The 23,830-nt window shown below is 33.0% G+C and overlaps 1 protein-coding gene across 3 annotated transcripts; it reads left to right on the top strand.

Annotated features, from left to right (window-relative positions):
• Positions 1–1,355: 1,355 nt before the first annotated feature.
• LOC148605627 (brain-specific homeobox/POU domain protein 3-like) lies at positions 1,356–23,408 on the top strand. 3 transcript variants are annotated; one of them, XM_088549527.1, is made up of 3 exons: positions 1,356–1,498; positions 15,407–15,475; positions 21,008–23,408. In XM_088549527.1, the coding sequence occupies exon 3, from the start codon at positions 21,092–21,094 to the stop codon at positions 21,857–21,859; it is 768 nt and encodes a 255-aa protein (XP_088405653.1). In that variant the 5' UTR covers positions 1,356–1,498; positions 15,407–15,475; positions 21,008–21,091; the 3' UTR covers positions 21,860–23,408. The 3 variants fall into 3 exon arrangements, with proteins under 3 accessions (XP_088405653.1, XP_088405652.1, XP_088405651.1); XM_088549526.1 differs by lacking the exon at positions 1,356–1,498 and adding an exon at positions 10,178–11,100; XM_088549525.1 differs by lacking the exons at positions 1,356–1,498; positions 15,407–15,475 and adding an exon at positions 19,539–20,005.
• Positions 23,409–23,830: the final 422 nt, after the last annotated feature.

The following is a 23,830-nucleotide window of genomic DNA, read 5'->3' as shown; positions in this document are numbered from 1 at the left end:
AACAACAACAGAAAGCTCTTCTTCGGGACGTGGTAAAAGCAGGCAATCATCTGGATTTACATCTATGACAGAGGATGTACGAGAAAATCTCGTATGTAAAATACGGATGATTACTTCGTTCGGGGGCTTTGTAGCTTGCGATATATCTTTCGAATTTATTGTTGTACTGCAAATTGATTAACTATTTGACTTTTTTTAGGTTACCTGTGGTTTATTTTGTAATACATCTACATTTTCTAGGTGAAAGCAAATACGATATACGGATCGAACGTCTTTTTTTTACAGATTTGTAGTAAGTACAGATTTGCATAAGAAATATGCAAAAAAAAAGTGGAAGCCCATAAGTCGATTTTTTCTAAAAAAATCTTTCGGAAAGCCACATTTATTATAAATTAACCAATAATAATGTTAACTAAATTTTGGAAAGTAATGAAATTTTTCAAAACAAGGAATTATAAGGGAAACTATTCCTGCCAAATGTTTTCACTATTTGGATACTACTACTCTAAAACAAAAAGCTAATTTCCACACTCCCGACCTCCTTCGTTATACACTTTGAATGGTTCTTGGTGATAAATAAGGAATTATCACCTCGTGTTGAATTCAAGGGTAAACATATAAACATATACGTAAAAATACGGTAATATACGACAAAATATACTGGGAAAACCGGAAGATACCAACTGAAAGACAAAAAAGGAAGTATATATATTTTTATGCTATTGATGGTGTTTCAAGCATATGGAAGCTTATTTTTATTTTTTGGACGCGTTCAATTTTTGCCAGTTAAAGAAGTAATTATTTAGGTGAATCGCAACATGATACCGGCGCTTGCAACTTGACGACACCGGAAAGTATTGATGCTTTGAAATGTACAAAATATCACTGAACGCTTTCCTCCTGTTTTTGATGAAAATAAAGATAATTTGATGTCTGATTCATTCAAAAATCAATAGAAATATAATTTTATACCTTCGGAATTTTTAAAATATTTATAATTTCATTGTAATTTTCGTCATGCCTCAAACAGCTTATGAAATTGAAAACGAATAAAAATGAATTATCCAATTCGTAAAAACAATACTATCTCATAACGAAGCTATTAAAATTCTAAGAAAGTCGGTTTTTCCAGTAAAGTTATGGTTTTGATTGATCTTCCATAGTACTTTACCTATACAGAAATATTATACTGAATATTGTAAATTATAAATATGGTATTGATACAGGTTGAGCGCCTGTTCTCAAGGCTTCTGAATAAAAGATGGAACCAAACTAGTAAAATATTTACACCTTATTTCTATATATATAATAAAATCTTATTAAGCCCACAAAATATTTCAAACCGTAGACCTATGTTCATGTTAAGGATTAGCATTGTTACTTCAGATTTTTAAGGATTTTTAGACTTTTTGAATATTTTTTTTTCAAACTACACGGGTGCTATGCAAGCAATCGTGTCTTCAAGTAGACTGAGGGTGTTTTCAATCCACACTTACTGGTGAGTTAATTTGTTGTTTCGATATTACCCCGAGTCTTACGTTACGCAGTATTATGGATGCATTTAGCAATCTACATGTATTTGGTATACCATGTGGATATATTTCGCGAGATAAGAGATTGGTATAAGTGATAGTGTAAACCAAGAATAGGATGTTGTCACACCGGGGTTCGTTGCGTTCGTTTTATTATTACCCATGAGATATATGCAAAAAGTTTTCTGTTCTTTATTTTTTCATAAAACACACGAATTTGGATCTTGCTTGTGCCTTTGAATTGAAGCGTTCTGGTTGGTCAAAGAATTTGAGAAAATCTCAATTTAGGTGCGTTTATCTAGTAATGAAGCATGAATTAAAATGTGGTTAAAAAACAGGGATTAATTTGTAGAGATATGAGTGGTAATACTAAGTTTTGACACATTATCTTTCAAATTCGTTTTCTGTCTTATGTTTTTTTCCTAAATATATTACCGTATGCACTAGACGTATTTGAAGGTTAGCGAATGCAGAACCTGTGCGTTTTTTTAAATTTTTTTTTGTGGGGGTATTTTTGCTTTGTTTTGTTTTATGCGTGGAGATAAAAAAAACCCATAGAATAATTAATTCAGATGTGTTGGAATTCAGAGCTGAAAGAAATACAATGAATATACAAATTAAAAAAAATATTCGTAAAATGAATGTCTTTATAGTACTTCGGTATCTACTCATCTAAATGCGGTGACATTTACAAATATACGAGCAAATTCTTTATTTTTTCATGATATTGTACAAAAATTCCACTAATTTCTCTAAATAAATGTATTTGTTATGTCGAGCCTCAATATTATATGTATTATAAAAATATGTATTCAAATTTTAAATGCGATTTTATAACAAAAATAAATCTAAATTTCGGGGAATTGAAATGTTCTATGTAGGTGGAAATATTTGTTAAATAAATTACATGTATATATTGTTCTGTTCAAAGTACACAAAAGTGAGTTTTTAGAGTTATAAATATTGGTGGCCTGAAAAGATGGGTGTAAACTATTTTGCTGGAAAAAGTTCACCTTAATCTCGCGTAAAAATTGTATCAAATTGATGCTGCAAAATAATCTATTCAAGCTTCAGTAAGAATCTGAAAGTACCCAGATAATCACGTGCGTCACCGACGAACCGTGTAATAGGAACAAGTGAAAGAAAAAACGAACCAGTCCCAAATGAAACAAAATCCATATAAAATTTAATAATTACATTTGATAAGCGACTATTTCACAGATCCGGGATGAAAGTAAATTGAAATTTTTATACGGTAAAAAACAAGTTCGTGAAAATTGCCTTAAACCATGTGCACGTGTCTGCAATTATAATGTTATTAACAAAAAATACCTAATTGTTATACAATATTTAATACTTTTTTATATTGTGATCCGCAATCTTCCGTCTAAATGTGGCAAAAAGCAATAAAAAGCATGTTCCAATTAAAATTGTTTTGAAATAATTTGTCCGTACGACGTTTGAAATATAATAAATAAAGCTAGATCCTAAATTACATCAATTTCAATTTTCAAAAATTAATACTCTATTTGTAATTTATTTGAAATATTTAGAATTTTTTTATCAGCTGTTTCGGAAAAGCTTTTAGAATGATTAAACTATCTTTTCGACTTATGAAACCCTCATATGTGAATTCTGCATATTAAAAATAAATTGCGATTTGAATATAATTGGTATCTAATTGTAAAAAACTTACATTCATTAGTCAGAAAACTGATTTTCTTTAAAGACACATTTTTGTGAGTATTCATGTATGACACCGTCTAAAAATTATGCAGGGGTGATTCACAACACAGTTAACAAAGTTTAACTCATGCAAGATAGGTTTCATGCGCTAGTCCACAGCCAGGAAATATTGTTTATGAACGTGTCTATGTGTTTTATTAAAAGTTTGATAGTTGTTATAAAAAGGTTTAAATTATCAGATTCAATTTTTTTCTTAAAACATTTTTGACGTTATATTACATTTTAGATGGATTATCATTCTGTTACCATGGATTTATTATTCTAGTTATCGGGGGCCTTTCAGAGCTTGCTTAAGGGTGTGTGTATACTTGTTGAAGACCCTATGGTGATCTCTGAATGAATTTACAGTTTTTTAAGTATAACTTTTGCATTTAAGTTATACTCTTATGCATTTGTTGCGCCGAACCATATCCGTTCTTTTTTCCATCGTGTAGTTTTTCCTAAAAATGTATACATATGCTACAAAATGATCTAAAATGAATTTTGCAATGACCATAGATGAAGATAAATATTTTTATTTTGCTTTTTTGTGATTTTGGGGATGGGGAATGTTTACAAAAGAAAATATGGAATCTATATAAATCCAGTATATGGCTTTCTGGTGTTTTAATGTCAATTTTTTTTACCATTTCTGACAATTAACAATGTAGAGAACTTCAAGACGATGAAGCAATGCGACCTATTTGACATACAGGAAACTTGAGGGACATTTTGAGATTCGCTACGTTTCTTTCCCCAACCCTAGATGTAACCCTCACATTGCAATCCTTTGCAGGTTTGTTTTTACCATTTCTTTTATAACCTGAGAGACTTTGACATCATTCGAACGGACGAAACTACAGGGAAGTACATGTATATCTTCTATATAATCACATATAGTTAAAACGAATTTATGATTTAATATAAAAATGTATAAAATATATACTCTGTTTGGAATAAAAAACTTGCGCCATGTGTTAAAAAGCTTGAACGCTAAGATAAGACAGAGATTTGTCTGTTAGCGTTCAAGATACCATCACATTAACGAAATATTTCGTTAAATTATTTATTCCGAATACTTACAACTTAAAAGAATGTGTTTTTTTCAGAACATCGATTTTGTAAACGGCCAGATGGTTTGATAGTGTTTGTTAATTTTAATATTTGTCATTTCGTCTATAAATATGCAGTTCTAGATACATAACAGGTGGCGCTCATGAACGGCGAAACAAGGCGGAACGTGTCTTTTCTTTCTTTTTCACTTTATGGTCTCAGTTTGCGCCTAAACTTCAAAATCAATCAACAAGGTAATTCTAATATCGGAAAAGTTAATCATGGAAATTGCGTATGTGTGGTATATTTCCATAAATAATGGAAACATGATTTAATAATACTGTGCTTAAAAATAAATGTCTTTAATGTTGAAAAAATATGGCAAAACCAAAGCCTTAATAAACTGGACCTGTTTAAGCCAGCTACATTTGACGTTTACGTAGCAGCTTCTACGCGGGTTCACCTCCACAACCCTAGAGCATTTTCATAACGATTTCAACCTGTCAATAAAAACCATTAGTCTGAAAAGGGGTCAGTTTACACGGTTTTCCTGAAGGAATGGAACCCGTTTTACATCTGGCAATCTTAACTTATTCGATGGACACCTCATGTCGCGGAGTTTATAGTTCTGTCAACACAAAATATGAAATGCGATGCCATTATAACACCTTTATATAAATTCCATGGCGATGACGACGATAAGGCACCCTTATATTACATATGTATTTTGATGCGTCACACAAATATTTAATCGGGAAGTTTAAGAATTTCAAGCTTCAGATTTGAAACAGATATGTCTCCAGTGGCGGATCAAGAAGGGTCCATCCTATTTTTGGTAATTTTTTATACAACAAAGAACAACAGCAGGGGCAACCCCGAACGCTAGCCCCAGGAGCCGTCACTGTATCCATACGCTTTACACTTATCACTCAATATACAATAAACAAAAATAAATTTAATTGAAATTATCTAATGTTAATGAAATATTCTGCGAGTAATTTGAGGTAGGAATTTCACTGGCGAATCAGAAGAAGGGGGACAGAAAAAAGGAATCTCAGTCTATTTAGGTAAATTTGAAACTCTCCCACATTAATCCACGGAATTAATATAGTTTTGTCTGTAATACGAAAAAACTTTGATGGAGTATTGAAATTTGGGTTTACATTAGAAAAAGGGAGATGAAAGGAAAGTAATTTCTTCTTATTGTTGGGTAATAGACATAGGTTGGAATGTACATGAGGGATGGACTCTTAGGCATGGGGTAGATATGAATTGGGTTCATCATAAAGAAGTAAGATTAAAACCCGACGTTTGGCAACATGAGTTACTAATACAAACGCCGCTACTTCTGACCTGAGATGTTCGCTAATGCTCGGTAAAATATATACCGGTATTCTGACGAATTCCAGTAAAAGACGTGGGCTTGATCCCGGACCCACCATAAAGAAATGCAGTTTGACTAATATATAAACATGAATATACTAGTCAGTCTGCAAATTCTATGGAAAAAAGCAAGCTATGTGGCTGAAAAAATAGACATACAAGTGCCGTCCTGTTTGCTTTTTTACATTACAATAATCCTTTTATGGAGAGTTCCGAAGATGTGCTACAAACATTCATTCAATTCCCATCATTTTAGAAATAGCTTCAAAACGGAAATGCCAGGTCGAAAGCAGTTGGGTTGTACTTCTGGTTTCATTTTCTTTTCGCGTGACCTTTCCTGATAAGAAGAAACCTTTAATCACAACCCACGGAGAGAAATTAACTCTGAACACGGACTTAGTTGATTAGCCATACTGCCACAGCGTCAAGAACCTGAACGGAAATCTTATTACAAGAAAGAAATTTGGAAATTAATTAGAACATTGGCGGTTTGAATTATCTAAACTTACATCAGAAGGGAGTTAATTAAAGAAAAACAATTATTCTTGGCACGAGGTGGTCTTGCTATATTTCCGAACACACACGGGGTCAGTATGGAGGGCGTGAAGTATACCCCTACTTTTTTGAGTTCCAAATTACCCTTGTGATTAATGTGTAAAATTTGCTGAATGAACGTTCGATTTAGATATTGGATTAGTCACGTATTTAAGTCCCAAATATTTTTTATCCTTTTCGGAAAGAATTAAGTATTCACCTTCCCTAAGGCCGTTGCCATATCCATCATATAGACAATAAATATAGACAATAACTTGAAACGTGCAAGCATTTCTGATTGTGTGTTGTTTTAGGACAGTTTAAAGTCCTTAGAGCCCCGACAATTTCCCCCTCTAACAATTTGAAGTACATGGGGCATACATATAATTGCAGAAATTATATTGCATATCAATAAAACGCCCTATAATCCACTGACAGGTCGGGTAGATCATCAAACAATTTTTGGTTATTTATTGTATATATATTTCATTCCAACCAGTCATTCCTCTTGTGCAAAATACTTTAGGTTAAAGTTCAACTTATGTATGTCAATATTCAGAAACGCATGACTGCTGATAAAAAGCTGATCGGAGAATACCCGTATGAAATTAGGAAAGAAATTTTAATAAAATCATGACAATTGTCCCATTAAAAAGAAAAAGAGTAATTACAGTAAAATAAACTACAATCGAACAATTCTGTTCCGATCGCGACTGCGATCGTCTCGGCATTATTTCTATGGTACACATAAAACACAATTCAACAGTTTCCGGACTAATTCTTCCAATTCAGTGCCAGTGCAGCAGAAGTATAAGAACTATATTGCTGTCAGGTCTTAGCACACACTTTATCAAATATGTTTTATTGACTGATAGCGGGATATGCTTTAGTGATATTCTGGGGTTACCTGATCGCTTCCCGGGCACAATCTGACGCAGTGACGGATTCAATTTGTCCGCTTCCCTTTTGTTGGAAAATTTTGTTGATTTCGTGCAAACATTTGGGCAAGAGTAAGCAAATAATTGCCTAGATACCCCATTTTCAATTCAGTAAATCTGTCTTTGGACGGGACAGTTAATTTGACACTTTAAAAAGGAATGTCACTTGGGTCAAGAATTTTTATAGTCCAAGTTATAAAAATCCTTACAGGTCGCACTAATTCGTCATTGATTTAAATAAAAGGTCTTACATTCTTTCATAACCGGGTTTCACAATTACTAACTGGCATCATTAAAACAATGTACAGTAATTTTAAACACATATCTATCGTGACAAGTGATACTTTTCAATATTATAAGTGTTCCATATGTTAATAAGTTGTTTGTTTCTTTGTCATTTTTCAAACAAAACATTTTCATTTTCTATGTCAAAGTCAATTTGGTTATTTAAGATATTTTAGGTTAATTTTCTCGTATTTTCTCATATTTTCTTAGTCTTAAAGTTCTTCGTTGAGGTTGCAGTTTTCGTATCATTTGAGTAGCCGATTTGCTTAGTTGCCCACTTTTAAGTTAAAACACTGCACGCAAATAAACAAAAGAATCTGAGAAGATGTGGTCATAGCAAATAACAAAAAAAAAGTGAAACAGAAGCCAAGAAGTCATAAAACGTAAATGGAGTAGTTTCCATCGATCGGAAACAGAATCCGGTCGTGTTTTCGTCTTTTATTGGTAATTTGGCCAGGGATCAAGGTGTATTTTTGACAGATCGACTGATTAGAGACAATTTAATCTTGGCAATATAATTTAGAGGTAAATTCAATTAGGCCTTAATCTGTCACGTGAGAATTACACCTAACATATTGTACATATGTTCACATATTCTTACAAATACCCGTTACTGTTTTATTGGTATTGATAAATTTATCTCCGTCGGTTACCGATGCCGTTTCAAACGAGTTTTTTTCGATATTGGACAACTGCTACCTTTTGGTAAATTGGTTCTCTTGGGATTTAAATCCAGAATACCTAGGTATCACAAAGCTTAAAGATGGTTTTCCACCAGAAGCCAACATATCTGTCTCCGATTTGCGATGTAATTCACTTGAAAATGTGATGGGTACAATAGAAAAGATTAAAAACATAAACAAAAAAAAACAAAAAAACCAAAAAACAAAAACAAACAAACAATAACAGAAATAATACAAAACAAATAAAACAAAAAAGAAACAAAAGTTTAATAAAAGTGATGGTAAAGTCAGCGTTTGGTTTTCAGTGAGCTCAGTAAAGTAGGCCAGAGGAACGCCAAGAAGTAAAGACTATTATATATGCTTCCAATAAAAACCATCAACATTAAATAATCATTATAGGTAACCAAATATTCCCCACAAGAACGAGAAGATTTATTCCTTCCTTGAGACACTGGTTGCAAAGAAACTTACCAGACCATAGACCAACATATTATAGATGTTCATTTCACTTTCTTTGGTTGACCAATTATGGAACTTGAGCATCTTAAGTTATGTTGTATTGGGTTAAGCAGCCTGTGCCTCTAGTCACTAGTCTACCCGTGTATGGTAAAAATTGTTTCGGGCTCGTGGAAATTTAATAGAGTTTACTACCTTTTGAATGAAAGTTGATAAAAGTTATGATTCGGGCTAGTGCCTATAAAGGCCATGGGACGGACTGTTTGAAGTAAGAATACTGTGTGGATTTAGTGTCATAAGCCCATTTTCTTCAAGTACCTGTAATATTCATCCCGCCTCCCCTGGACATGATATGCCGCATTCCTCATCCTTACAGAAACTAACGGTTTCAGTGACTTTTTAAACACTGACCAGTTCAGGGGTTTAAATAGTTTTCAAGGGGGTTATGGTGGGGACATTTTAAAAATTTTAAATCAAAGGTCCTCTTTAGGAAAATAAAAGTTTCCTAATAAAATGTTAATATAGGAAAAATGAGGTCCAGGACGGAGAAGAAAGGATATCAAAAGGTCCTGGTAAACTTAGGGTCTATACCCCGGACCACTGCTAATTTGAAACCTTGTAGTTAGTCTACATAAGATTCATACTCCTGGATAATCCCAGGTATTAAGATGTCTTGCTAGTCTACTGCTAAGTGTGACGAGATCAAGAAATCTCCATTGCCATATTTCACTGACGTGTTTGAACCAGTTTTGTTATAAGCCGGAGACATTTTTTCATTTAAACTCTACAGACATTTCACGCTTATAATTTGGTGTTTTATGTAATGGTTCCACTGACAACTAAAACACGATCTTTATGAATCTTTAATCAACCCATCATTTTTATGGTGAATGGTATCTCCAAAGTATCATCAAAATTATAAAATGAACCAGTGATCTAAGTCCAGGTAGTCAACTGCTTCACATTACTGCACAAAACGTGTTAATTTTGAAATGAGCAATGATCCAAAGATTGAAAATTAAAAGGGTGAAAAATGAGCAGAATATATGAAAGTTAAAATTTCAGAAAAGCAGTTAAAAATTAACATTTTAGTACTGGAAATACAGAGAGTGGTTATAAAATGATGTTTTTGCACGATTTCTGAATCTTTTTATTTAGGGGTCGATCAAGGCTTGCCATCAACTGCGAATCCTGCTACATGTTGTGTGCAAGACCGTGCATCTCAGAGTTTTTCCGGGTCGTTATCCCAACAACTGTATTTGACAAAAAGCAGAGGATTCATGCTAGAAATTTCTATAAGGTGTATACCAACAGCAGAAAATTATTTGCTGTGCAGAGTTTACTGGAGAATGCAACTCTTGCCGAATGACAAAAGCACACCTTGCATGGCCAATTGGTTCCATACCAGATACCACTTCCGATAGGGATATCCAGAAAATGATTGAAAAGTTGCTTATAAATAAGAAAATTATATAGGACTACAACTAAATTATGTCCTTTTCGTAAAACCAGAGGAAAGAACCTTTGCAAATCATGCGACATATTTTAAGGATAGAATTGCTACTCAAAAAGATTAAAAAGTAGTGATGACAAATTGTAAAAACGTGAATAATTATTAATATTTAGGTGGATATCTTTTATTTAAGTGAGGTTTTCTCTTTTATTTAGGTGTATGTGTTTTCTTGAAACACGCATGAGTTTCCAGCTGTTAAAACATACCTTTTATCAAATAAGTATAAATGAACCAATAAATTAATTGATTCTACTTACACAAGGTATACAGTGCGGGCACGCTATCGACAGCATAGATAGAAAACACAAGGTATACAGTGCGGGCACGCTATCGAGAGCATAGATAGTAAACACAAGGTATACAGTGCGGGCACGATATCGAGCGCATAGATAGAAAACACAAGGTATACAGTGCGGGCACGCTATCGAGAGCATAGATAGAAAACACATGGTATACAGTGTGGGCACGCTATCGAGAGCATAGATAGAAAACTTTTTTAATTATCAAAACAAGCTTTTTCACGAAAAATGCATATATTTATGATATTAAAATAGTTGAGAAAATTGCCAAAACCCGATTACTGGCTTTCTTTGGAGTGAGGTGTCATGATTGAGCATTTAAGTATGTAATAATGATTTTCTAATAAATTTCCAACTTTAAGTAGTAATTATTGATTATTAGGAATAACTCTATCACCTGTTTCCGTCCAACACATGGCTTCCCAGGTAAAAAGACAGGTAACACGCCTTCCTCAGCATCAACCAGATAAATCAGCCAATCAGAAATTAGAAAAGGAAGCTGATTAACCAAACTCGGTAACAACATTATTGCAACCTTAAAAAGTTGGTCAGCAAAACTCACTTATATTATTTACGAGAAATTAACCATTTGAGGGGGATAATTTGTGTTTAAGTATATCTTTTCCTGATTATTATCCCTTCCAACGGGAGCTTGACCCAGAGACCATGTCATCATACGGGCTTTACCACCCTCACCAGGTATGTGGAGCCATTTCTTCCCTAATTCTTGAATCTTTAATAAGCTTTTATGCTTCTTCATCGGAAAGCTTAAAATATTAAACAGAGATTAGCGAATTTTATATTATGTGACATTTTATTCGTTTCCTCTTCGTGGATTAATGATTAACCTTTTCATTAATACCTAAGTAGAAATTTTCTTATACTGATTTTATCTGTCAATTTTGCATGTTTGGTAGTATTTATTCCTTATGAAGATTTAATTGTCGGAATATCTCTGAATAAAACCTAAAAGTTATTTCTCCCTGTCACAGTTTTGTTTCTGTAGACGTTTATTCATTAGTTTCTTTGGACTTAGGCTAAGCAGCAACTTTTTTAAAAGTAAGAATGCTTTTCTTTATATAATAAGTGTCTTTAAAATATTAAGCTATTATAACAGTTATGGCATCGCGAATTCTATTTTGATTTAGTCTCAAGTTTGCAAGATTTTCTTTATCGGTTGTCACCGTTTTAAGGCGACTTGTGAATTTTCTGCTAAACAAATGAAGAGAAGGAAACTTATTCCTGTCCATTAAACAACAAGATTTCGTAAAGCAGTAATTTTGGTTTGTAAATAAAAGAGTCATAGTATTCCATTTAGTGATTTATTAAACAAATAATATCTTTAGCAGATGATTAATCAAAAGTCGTAACTGTAAAATTTTACACAAGTTAGGCATAATTTTGTATCTAATTCCTATGGTAAAAAGTCTCTCGCGTCAAGCTCTTTGGAAGCCCAGATTTGTCTTCTTCCGGAAGTGTCCCAGTGGAATCCCGTATTAGATATTTTCAAATAGCCGAGGTCGGTGCACCTCGAAAACTGTAAACAGCTAACGGCAATTTAATACATAATTGTTTGCAATGACATACGAAGCACGTATCTGGAGAAATTTGTCTGTTTGACATAGCGAAGATTTAATCAAGACTTATAATTAATTTTGCAGATCTATTTGACAGTGATTAAGAATAACATATAACTTTTTATTTACATGCTTAGGGCGCTAGCATCCATCTTCCAGCTTGGCTAAAAAAATTGGAAACAGGTAAAAAAAGATCCAAATTATGTCTTATTGGGCCTAGAAGCTCATAGATCTTGAACATTGTAAGAAATATTCATACCAATTAAAGTGTATAAAAGAACGGCTTTTTTATTTGTCGAGCTAAATACAGTTTTGAAGAAAAAAAAACAAAAACAAAAACAAAACGGGTATGTGGTTGCCGACTGCACGCGTCTCTTAATATAAAAACTAGGACAGATTCCTAATCCAAAGTATTATTTCAGATACAAGACATTCAAACGCGACAATATGGAGACTGGTGATTCTATATAAATGTGCATGGACTTTATGACCGCCAACTTTTCATTTTTGTCATAAACACAAAAATAATGAAATGTTGAATTTCCAACTTTGGAAATAGGCAGAGAATGTCGCAAAGCTTTTTTTCGGCATTAAACATATATTTTGCATTCTGGAACCATGTACCTTCTGTATATCTGCCTCCTGGCAAGTTAAAAACTAGTCCATTGGACAATTTTTCGTCTTGAAAACAAATATGATCTCGGGATTAGGAGATTTGACTTGCAGTTAGACTTCACTTGACGGTTCACTCTTTGACTTCTATGGGCTAATCCGATGTTTCTGGTTAAGTGTGCCGAAATTGAACTAAAAACTGAGGGAAACGAGGCAGTAATATTTGGAATATAATAGAATTTGTGAAACGTCAAGATTTTATACAAAATAAATATTTTGTCCCAAATTTAAGGGGCGTATACACGGCGTGGCTTTTCTTGTATCGGCGCCTTTCTTCGTAAATTCAGCTTTCCAATAGATTGGCAAACATGGTTTTTTTTCTCATGTCTACAGTCCAATATTTAGTTTAAGCATTACCTACTTGCTCTCCATTTTGATATTAGTTTTTGATCGTTATTCTCCCCTTGTTCTGACCAAAAATAAGATCTGAACAGATATCATTGAAAAATGAAATAGGTATTATTTTTTGGAAAATTTTCCAGTTTCATATCAGGCGTGTATATAAGACCAAATACCCACCCTTTGTAAATAAATTGGAGGATGCAATATGATTGACTTGTTTATGCCGCATACTGTTTAAGAGGGTATTTGAAAGTTTTTAGTACTTGTCATTTGTCGTACTAATTCGACAATGCATTTTTTCTTGAACCAAAGAGTAGTTGGATAATTTAGAAGTAGATCGGACAGTTTTTACGGAACGAAATTATTTTTGTCTTGTGTGGTCTAACAGACCAGCAGTTAAACATTCATGAAATCACAAAATGAACTTTAACATTATGCTTAAAATGTAGTTTGCATTAATGCTAGGTGCATTGCAAGAAACAAAAAATGTGCAGCCTATTTATTCCTTTTATCGATTAGTGTTTCAACGCGTGTTTTTTATGTATATTTTCCCATAATAAGTTGAATTTAAACAGTGCCAGCAAAATTATGGACGATTCTTCATCAAACCTCAATTTTAGCGATAAAATTTACCCGTTGAATATTTATTTATGTTGAGCTATTCGTATCCCCCAAAACTCATAAAATACAAAAAAATATTGTAACAATTTAAAGACAGTAATATTTAGTGTCTATAGAGGAATTTTACCTTTCCTATCATGAAATTTATTCGTTTTTTATTCGTTGATTTTGGTTTTGGTTTTTACGTTCTATGTCTTGCTTTAAGAAATATATTTAAATTATATATATATTTTTTTTATAAAAATAAATATGATTGCAAATTAAATCAAATTCTAAAATTATAAAAATATTGAGATGGCAAGTTTGAGTTGACGTGCTCAATCGTGAACTGATGTTGTAATTTTACCACTCTGTAGTTACGGTTTATTTTTTGGGGTGTTAAAACAATTAAACTAGAATTCAAACCCATGAAACAATACTCTTTTAAAAACTACCAGAAAACGCTTTAAGTGAACTAGCATCCACAAGTATTGAATTTTAGAACTTTTAAGCTTATCATTTATTCTTTCTTTCTTTTTCATTTACCGTTTTGAAAATAAAGAAATCATTTATATACTGTTATACAAAGTAAAGGCTGAATATGACCTCTTTACTGAAACATTTTTTTACCGTAAACAAAATGACACCACCATCATTCATTCAATAGTGAAGTATATCATAGTTTTTTGGTCTAGGTTTCTTATTTCAATTGACCAGAATGCACATATATATTTTGTGTTTTTTTTGTGTTTTTTTTTTTGGTTTTTTAATTTTCCTGATATTTTTGTATAAAAAATAACGAAACGATATGAATTTTAATTGTCCATCATATTTCAAATGTTATCACACACAGTTTTTTCTTATAAACAAATCTTCGTTTGACCAAAAGGATTAAATTAAATATTTTTGTTTATTTTCGCGGGATGTTGGAAAAAGTTGTACACCACATTTACATGCTTGACATTTGGTTTTGGTCGTCTTTGTTGAATTTTACGATCTACCATCACGAAATATTTGATGATTCGGCTTACCACCTCTGATGTAACTTTATATGTACATTTCTTTATTTTACTAATAACTGTATCATTAAAATAATAAAAGACAATTTCTTGACAAAAGGTCGGAATTCAACAGTGTACAAAGAAAACAGTATCCATTGTGATTTGGTTAATGATCCGCGAAGACGTGTGCCGTCCACGGGCCGACAAAGGGGTCTAGGTGTGAACATACCGTTTGGCATTGTTTAGATAAATAATTCGGAACAAGGTTTTGATACGAACCTTATTAAAACAAGCACTTAATTTGTTAATGATCTGCTTAATCCAATCATAGCGACACGGCTCATTAACTCAACACCTGTCACCCTGAAATTTAAGCTCCACCCACAAAACAGTAAAATCTTGATAAAAAGCAGGTAAAAATTTCTATAACTTATTTAATAATTCAAGAGTTCATAAGGAAAGATGCTTCTTCTACCTGAAGACGAATATAAGGTATTTTAAAAATTAATTTGCATATTTTATAACATGAATGTATGAATATAAATGTAAGTAATTAATTTTTTATTCAATATTAATTACAAAAAAAAAAAAAAAAAATGAAATTATACATTTTGTATTTTTGTACATTGTATATTTTTTCTAATTAGATCAATTTAAAAAAAAAAAGTTAAGTCATTTCATCATAAAAAGATGCACCATTGCAGTTGTTTGTTTGTTTTTTTGCAATTTATTATTGTAATATATAATTCCCTAACCTATAACAACTGCTTTATTTATATAATCCTTGTTTTAACTTTATCCTACTCATTACAGACACTGACAACACTTGGTGGACCTCGAGATTTTTCTGGGGGAGAACATGAACAGTACCTTTGGAATAAGGTAAGCAGAATTTAAATTATTATTGAATTTTTATTTCCGACAAAATTGAGTTACCTCCCTTAGATTGAAAAATAACATCCACTGGCAAAATGAGAAATATATTGAATGTATGAGCGTCTTATTAAGTATCATTATTCGTGATGTTTTTTTTTTTGTGTTTTATTATTATAATTTTTGGTCACAAACATAATATGTTTATATGACAATGAAGATTTGATTTATATTGAAGTAAAGGACGTTTTTTTTGTACATTTCGAAATTTGGCGATATTGAGAATTTAGCAAAATGATTTAATAAGTTGAAAGTCCAGGATAAGTGGGTTGGTCCTTTACGTATTTTTTATTGTTAAAATTCCCAATTCTCGCTCCTAGCATAGCAATTGACATGAACAAGAAATTACATGAAAATTTTGAAATAAATGAATTAAACATAATACGCGGGCGGACTCGGAGAGTTTAAAAGGGGAGTACCAGGATGTTGTTTGCTCATGTTTGTCCAAGTTTTGCATGAAATTAACAAATTTTCCACAAAAAGGGAGGAGTCTGACTCCTGAATCCCTTGGTCTACCACTGATACATGTCAATAGAACAGGTCGTAAAATTAAATTAACAGTATAATTTCGTAAGAAAATAGTTACTTAACGATTTTCTTTAAAAATATATTCAAATTTTCCCTAAGCCTTATGTCAATCGTAAAATTTATGAAAATACCCTAACAGTATTTTTTGAAATGTTGAATAGCAAAGATCAATAGTTTAATTGTCCCTTGTGGGAAATAGATTGGTATTTTCTCTGTTGTCTTACCGGGGAAGTAGAAGAAACATGTGTTCGATCTTCGGATAATGGCGTTGACAGTAACTGATCATTGTTGGTTTTATGAACAGTTGATCAAATTGAGATAAACAAGCCAATACGTTGAAAATGAATGGGTTTATAGGAAAATTACATTCGGTTACAAGTGTACCATTAAAGAATGAGGGAAAATTGAACATCGCATGATCCTTAACAATAAAACTCGGATACTCTGTAATGAAATTCTCATTACAGCCAATTCAGGCTCTAACTATCTTTTTAAGATCGCCTTTTCTTGATGAAAAGAATATAAATCTCAAGAAATTAGCGCGATGATAAAAAATGGCAAGTGACAGTTGTGCGGGTGAAAAAGACTGTTTGTTTAATTTCTTCTCCCGCATCCGGATCGGTTTCCGAATGAGAAGTTTAACTACATTAATAAGTGCCTTCCTTAATTGGAGTTCTTTATAGTAGCATAATGTTTTTGTCATATTGCTAATCTAAACGAATTTTTGGTCTAGGTCTAATGCTTCTTAAATTAGTTCTTTGGCTCAGTCTTGTAATGAAAACTGTGTAATCTGAACATCCATCCAATCCGTGCTGACGGTCAGTCCAAAAGTTGTATCATTTTAAACTTTGCCCCAAAATACCATTCCGAGGTAACAACTTGAGGAAATGATTTTCAACATTAACACATTGACTTCATCCACCGATAGAGACGCCGGCTCTTTGATCTATTGCATTCAGTGAAATGTTTGTCTATTTTGATCGGTGTCATTAGGGAGCTTGCGATGACCCCGGGCGGGGTCCATTAGATTAATTGCTTTAGTTGCTTTTATCCCAAGATACCATTAATTACCGGCTACATCCACATCTAGACCTTAGGCAAGCATACAATGTTTACCACTGAACAGAGACAAATCGAAAAAATGCAACATAGTTTCATAAATGGATGTTTAATGATTCCATATTCATAGACAATTGTAGATAGTGTAGATTTGAAGTAGTTGAGGTTATGAGTCAGACAGATTAAAATGACGTCCAGGATGAATTTACTGGTACTGTTTTAACCTTTACCTGTTTGGATGCCATAAGCACTTAGCCTAGTTCAAATGGCATTGTTCGCGCATTATAGGACTGCCAGACTGAAAACAATTATATATATACTATTTAACGTATCAGACCCCCCCGGAACCCTCCCCGGTATCCGCCACTGACATAGGGTTGTCTTATAGAGGCAATATATATATTTTTAATTTTTTAAAACGTTAAAAAAGTTAAAGGTTTGTTATGTATGAAATATTTTGAAGAAATTGATTCTAGAACTTTAATTTCATTTCTTGTTTATGTAATAAATTTTGTTAAAATTAAATTAAGATTACATACTAATTTTATAATATGTTAATAAACAAGTTAGTTCCTTCTTTTAGAGTGCGATCACGCCTCATAAATTTCAAAAGGCTCGTTATTCTATTCCTCAATATTTTAATGTAGCCCAATTAAGATTTTTCATCATGATACCTAAACATTCGCCTTTGACAGATGTTTATTTCTCGTTCTTTTTACCTGAATCAAATTTGCAAACGTACAAAAGAATTTAAAAAAAAAAAAAATTATTACGAAATGCACAATTAAGTCTGAAGTGAAAAATCTATATGAGAACACTTGAATACCAATTTTTAGAAGGAAAATGTTCTTATCTTATTGTTTGATGAAGGGATTAAATGAAGTAATTTCCTTATGGACGAAGGCTTCGATGAACACGTGACAAATACATGCTGGAATGATATCAAGACGTTTTGTACATCAACTAGGATGGTGTTAAAGGAATCACAGCAAAACGGGGGTCACGAATCTAGGTTCTGATTCTTGTAGAAAATGTCGCATAATAAAACACCACAGAAAAAGTGTCCCAAAAAGTATTTAGGAGCATATATAGGCAATCAATGACGATTGATATTGAATAAGAAGTAAGGGAATTTACATGGCTACTGTACAAAGTTTGTTTGTTGGGGTTTAACGCCCGAGCAACAATATTTCAGCTATATTCAGGCGAGCTGTACAAAGTAAAGAAGATATCGGCCACGGATAAGGTTGTGGGGGGGGATCCTGGGTTGTAACCCGCCTTTCTTTTGGGAAATTTGATAAATTTCGTTCAACATTTGGGCAAAAACGGCAAGTAATAGCCTGGACTTTCGGGATCCAGTTTTCAAAACCTCTTGGTCACCCTGTGTTACTTCTTGGTCAGCCTGTGTTACTTCTTGGTCAGCCTGTGTTACCTCTTGGTCAGCCTGGGTTACTTCTTGGTCAGCCTGTGTTACTTCTCGGTCAGCCTGTGTTACTTCTTGGTCAGCCTGTGTTACCTCTTGGTCAGCCTGGGTTACTTCTTGGTCAGCCTGTGTTACTTCTTGGTCAGCCTGTGTTACCTCTTGGTCAGCCTGTGTTACCTCTTGGTCAGCCTGGGTTACTTCTTGGTCAGCCTGGGTTACTTCTTGCCTTCATGATATCATTACAATTTGAAGAGAAAGGTCTTCAAGACATAACAGATACTATAAAGAACAGTTTTCGCTTCTCTTCCCATAAATCGAGAATGAAACAACCTCTATATCATTCAGTAAACCCAGCAAGTGATCGGATATTGAAATAATTAGAAGAAGCTATAGTCGACGTTTACACTATCATATTACTAATATTTCTCCAATGAAAGCTGAGGATGTTAATTAGCGAATTGACATTTTCCTAATCTAGATCTCTAACTTGAGCATATTAGTCAATTAGGCTACAATGACACAATGACGGTGGTGTTTTGAGCCCAGCATTGTTTGGTTTGCGAGTTTATTTACTAAACAAAGAAACACCCCTCTGAGAAGTCGGGATTCAGAATTGAAATCGTTTGTATTGCAATTAAATCACAGTAATAAGCGAGCCCATATCTTAAACCTGATAGGGCAATGACAAACTTGAACACAAGCTTTAGTTTACGAAATATAAAGTAAAATAACTAAACTGCCGATAGACCATTTCAAAATTTATACCAATCTAATGACTAAAAGTTTGAAAAATAATTGGATAAAAAATTTCAAATAATGACATACTTTCTCTTTAATATCTATTATAATTTATAATCAATTAATGATTAATTTAGCAAATAAAACCAGACTTTTCAAATGAAAATGAAATCACAGAATCTGTTAACCTTCTGGGTTAAATCCATGTTTGGACATTTTAATGAAATGTCAGATAATTTTTCATGGAACTCTCCTGGGCCGGGAATGAACGTTTAACAAACTGAATGATGTCTCTCTAAGATCGGAGATTGCTGATCAATGGTTTGGGTCTAATAACATATTGACAGAATTATTGCTACCACCGAAGGCACTCTAGCTAAAAAATAAACACCTTCAACAGAGCAGCACTCAAAGAGAGCATGCGCTATTTGGAATAAAATAGAAACTCACGTGACCTGAACAGGTGCCGTACAAAACCAATATCAATTTCAATGGTACCATATGAGTTTGGAGTTTACTATTTAATAATTTTTATGGAATTGGCATGTTTTTGACTGGAAAGTAGGCCAAAGGCCTCAAAGTGAAACTTTTAGATTTGTGCCAAAATAGTGATGCATAATAGTCAAAAATCGGTAGGAATTCATCATTCGTTGAACCCTGGACATGTTCCCGGGAGGTACTCCCCTCCCTACCGTCCCCCGGAACGTGTACGGTGTATGTCAACTTCCGCGGTATGTATTACTCAAATATAAATGTGACTTGATTAAGAATTCTGACCTAAACACCGGCATACTATCTCATTGTTAGAAGTTGTTTCATATTTTATGAAGTACCGTCGCTCAGGAATGACAATTGTTCAAGTTATATACCTGGAATTTCCCTAATTTATTTTAAACTAGTATTTTTTGTCAACAAGGGATTTCTTATGTGTCAGTTATTGTTAAATATCTAGAAACGGAATTAATTTGTTCTTTTTTGGACATATCATGACAATTTATTTTCAGGAATGTAATTCCTTAAGGTAACTTTAATTGGAATATTGATTTAAAAATACTTTAAATAAATATTTTACTTATGAATTTATTTCTGTTTTTGTTTAAACAAAACTTTGAAAAGATTGTCGAAATTCGATGAAAATTGTTGGGAATAAAATCCAAAATCATTTTTCTCTACTGCCAATTGAAAAGCTCTCTTTTCTTCGGTATAATATTTTATTATTTTTTCAAAGTTTTATATTGTTCTCGACTTGAACAAACTTAAAGTGAACAACTGTTAACGACATCTTTCACAAATGTGTTTGCTTAGAAATGTATCGGAATAGTATTTGGTATCTTTTAGTGTGCTTTAATAATATGAATTAAAACAAAAACATTATATACTAACTTAGAATAATACAGAATAATCTTTAAAAAATCTTCATAGATTTAAATGCTGGAATAAATGTCATATAATCTTTAACTGTTTCATATATATAAAATGAAAGTGAAATAATTTAGCGATACATTTCTATTCACAAACGATGGCAGTTGATTGTCAAAAGTCCGAGAATTTGTAGGAAAAAAAACCAAAACATTGACCTTAGAATTTTCTGTACCCAGGATAAAATATTGCATCCTTTTCGAGTAAAAAAAGTGAAGCTTTACCGTTCATTTCAGGAATTTTTTAAATCTTGTCAGATCATTGATGTCAAATTACTTTTTGTTACAATCTTCAAAACTTTGTTTTCTTTGCAGGGAAACTTTTTTGATGATGGATTACTCACAAGAGCCGAAGTTTTGGCAGCTGTTGATATTTCTAAGCAATCTTCCCAACAGCTGATGAAGCACGATATGTATGGTCACACGGCTGACCTTGGAGGCCATAATGTGACTCCCTCAAGGTCACAATATCATTCCGGTTTTGGACATTCCGATTCAATGCTTGAGCAGTTAACTTCCTCTTCCGGTATGCCTCTTGGCATGATGGACCATCATAATAATGTATCTCATGGACTATCGCACAACCACCATCAAATGTATCCTCCTGTTTACTCACATCCTAATTCTATGAACGGACATAATGGCTTCCCCAGTCACCACCCCGTTCACCACCCAATGCACGATTCCGACTGCGATCCCCGGGAGCTTGAATCCTTTGCAGAGAGATTCAAACAGCGGAGGATAAAATTAGGTGTGACACAAGCCGACGTTGGGTCAGCGTTAGCAAACTTGAAACTTCCAGGGGTTGGCTCGCTGAGTCAAAGTACGATTTGCCGTTTTGAGTCATTGACTCTGAGCCACAACAATATGATTGCTCTAAAACCCATCTTACAAGCTTGGTTAGAAGGTGCAGAAAAACAAGCACGGGAAAGAATGGAAGCAGAAAATGGCGGTTTAGCCAATGAAAAGAAAAGAAAAAGGACTTCAATTGCCGCTCCAGAAAAGCGATCGTTGGAAGCATATTTTGCTGTCCAACCACGACCCTCTGGTGAAAAAATTGCACAAATTGCAGAAAAATTGGACCTTAAGAAAAATGTTGTTCGTGTTTGGTTCTGCAATCAGAGACAGAAGCAGAAAAGAATGAAATTTTCAGCTGTTACTGGCTAAGAAGCATATTTCTGTAAATATTTCCAAGCACAACAGTGTCTCAGAACTTACTACCGGAAGGTGTCGAAGTCGCGTGCAATTATTGCATGGTGACGTGCTCTTGCACAGGCTGTGACGTCATATGCAAATAACATTTCTCCTTATGAGTGTATATGATTTTGTTATCTTGTACTTTTATACAGAAATCACCAATATTTGCGGAAAGTGCATAAATGGATGCATGTAACAGAAAAACCTCATACAGTCAATGTAAATAACATTTTAAATTATTTATTTTATTCATTGTTGTTCTCATATTTTTTACTTGATACGGGGACATTTGTTTTATTTGAACCATTTTATTTATTATATTTTCATAATGTTGGGACATTACTTTTTATTTTCATGCTGACAAATACAGTGTCCTATTAAGTCATATTAAACGAATATCATTGCTTAATTTCACAAGTTTGAGCTAAAATCAAAAGAAAACAGAGAAGGACATTAAAACTGCTGTTATTTTTACAGAAAAAGCTAATGCTTGTCTATAACACACTAAAAGCAGACAGATTACATTTCTCAGAAATTTTTCGTGCCGTCATTTTTGAGACTTGATTGATCTGTCACCAATTTGATGCTACCTAATGCTGGTTCTTTCTCGTTATTAGATTAACAACAGACAGGAGTCTCTTATTCTTAGCCATCTAATTAATTTAAAAACATGTGATATTTATGTTATTGCCACAGTCGCCCGAAGTCAGTTGACATTTCTTTGGTATTCCACTTGGTGCTTTATGTTCGGAGTCTATTGGGACCAATCTACTTCTATTTTCATTGTTTCAAACCAGATGAATTACATAGAATGTAAAATTGTGCAATGCCTCTGTGCATTTTTTTTTTATCAATTTTGCTAAAATTCTTGTGTCTGTTTGAAATAGAGTTTTAAGCGTCTTTTTTAATCATAAATGTTTACAAATGACATATTTAACTTGCCGATAGCACGAATTTATATAGATTTTTTGTACAAACAAGAGCTAGGGCATTCGATGCATATTGGACTTTAACGATTTTTTTACTCGGAAACTATTTTTGTAATTTATGATAAGTATGAGCGAATTTTATGTATGCCATCTTTCTACAGTAATTCTTTTTAAACATTTTACATTGCATTTTGAAGTATGGAATAAATTTTACGTATTTCAAGGACAGGATCTAATCCCGCTTTTAACAATGACTCCAGGGTCTAGTTGTTTGTATCTCTCTGAACACGATATAATTATCTAATGATGCTACAATTGTAATGTAATTGAGATCGCAAACACTATAAATTCATCACTTTCCTCCGACAATTCAATTGTTGACCACTATTGATCTCCGGATGTGTGTCCGGAAGCAATTTTTGTCATTATATTCACCTGCGAAGCATCTAAGAACAATTTGTTACACGAACCCATTGAGTTTTATTTGAAATCGATTCTCTAATGTTTAATTTTTATGCCTCATTTTTTAACATTAACAAATTATAAAATCGATGGAAATTTTATTGTTATTGAAAATTAAAGTATTTGAATGTACAAATCGTGTCTTTTCTTTAATGACGACCATTTGGATAAAAATGGGAGTGCCGGACAACGATTGCTGTTTTTCAATGTATCGTAGATTTCAACCCTTGAAATTTACGATGTTTATTTAGTAGAGTATGTATAATCCAAAATAAACACAAATGAAAGCTATTTAAAAAGATTATTGACATACCATATAGTCCAACAAAAAACAAGTGTTCTTTACATATATTTTCCCAACAGATGCATAGCAAAAATTTCAACTATACAAATAGAATTCTTAAAAGAAAGTAACTTTACTAGAGGTAAAATATTCAACATTTAAATCAAGTCCTTCCCCACAATTCCAGTTCAATCAAAATACCAAGGGATAATGGCTATATGTAGATGTTGAATAAACGCAGAAAGAAACACGAAGAATAAGAATTAG

This window comes from Perna viridis, chromosome 10 (genome assembly GCF_037379345.1).
Source record: "Perna viridis isolate PV_CMFRI_1.1 ecotype Kerala chromosome 10, ASM3737934v1, whole genome shotgun sequence".
Lineage (NCBI taxonomy): Eukaryota > Metazoa > Mollusca > Bivalvia > Mytilida > Mytilidae > Perna > Perna viridis.
The sequence above is the reverse complement of the archived record's forward strand: the minus strand, read 5'-3'. Positions and strand labels throughout refer to the sequence as shown.

Coding starts and splice junctions, on each gene's coding strand:
- LOC148605627 (XM_088549525.1), top strand. CDS start 19,886: ATGCATAATAGTCAAAAATCGGTAGGAATTCATCATTCGTTGAACCCT. Junction 20,006..21,007: donor GGTGTATGTCAACTTCCGCG/GTATGTATTACT, acceptor TTTTCTTTGCAG/GGAAACTTTTTTGATGATGG.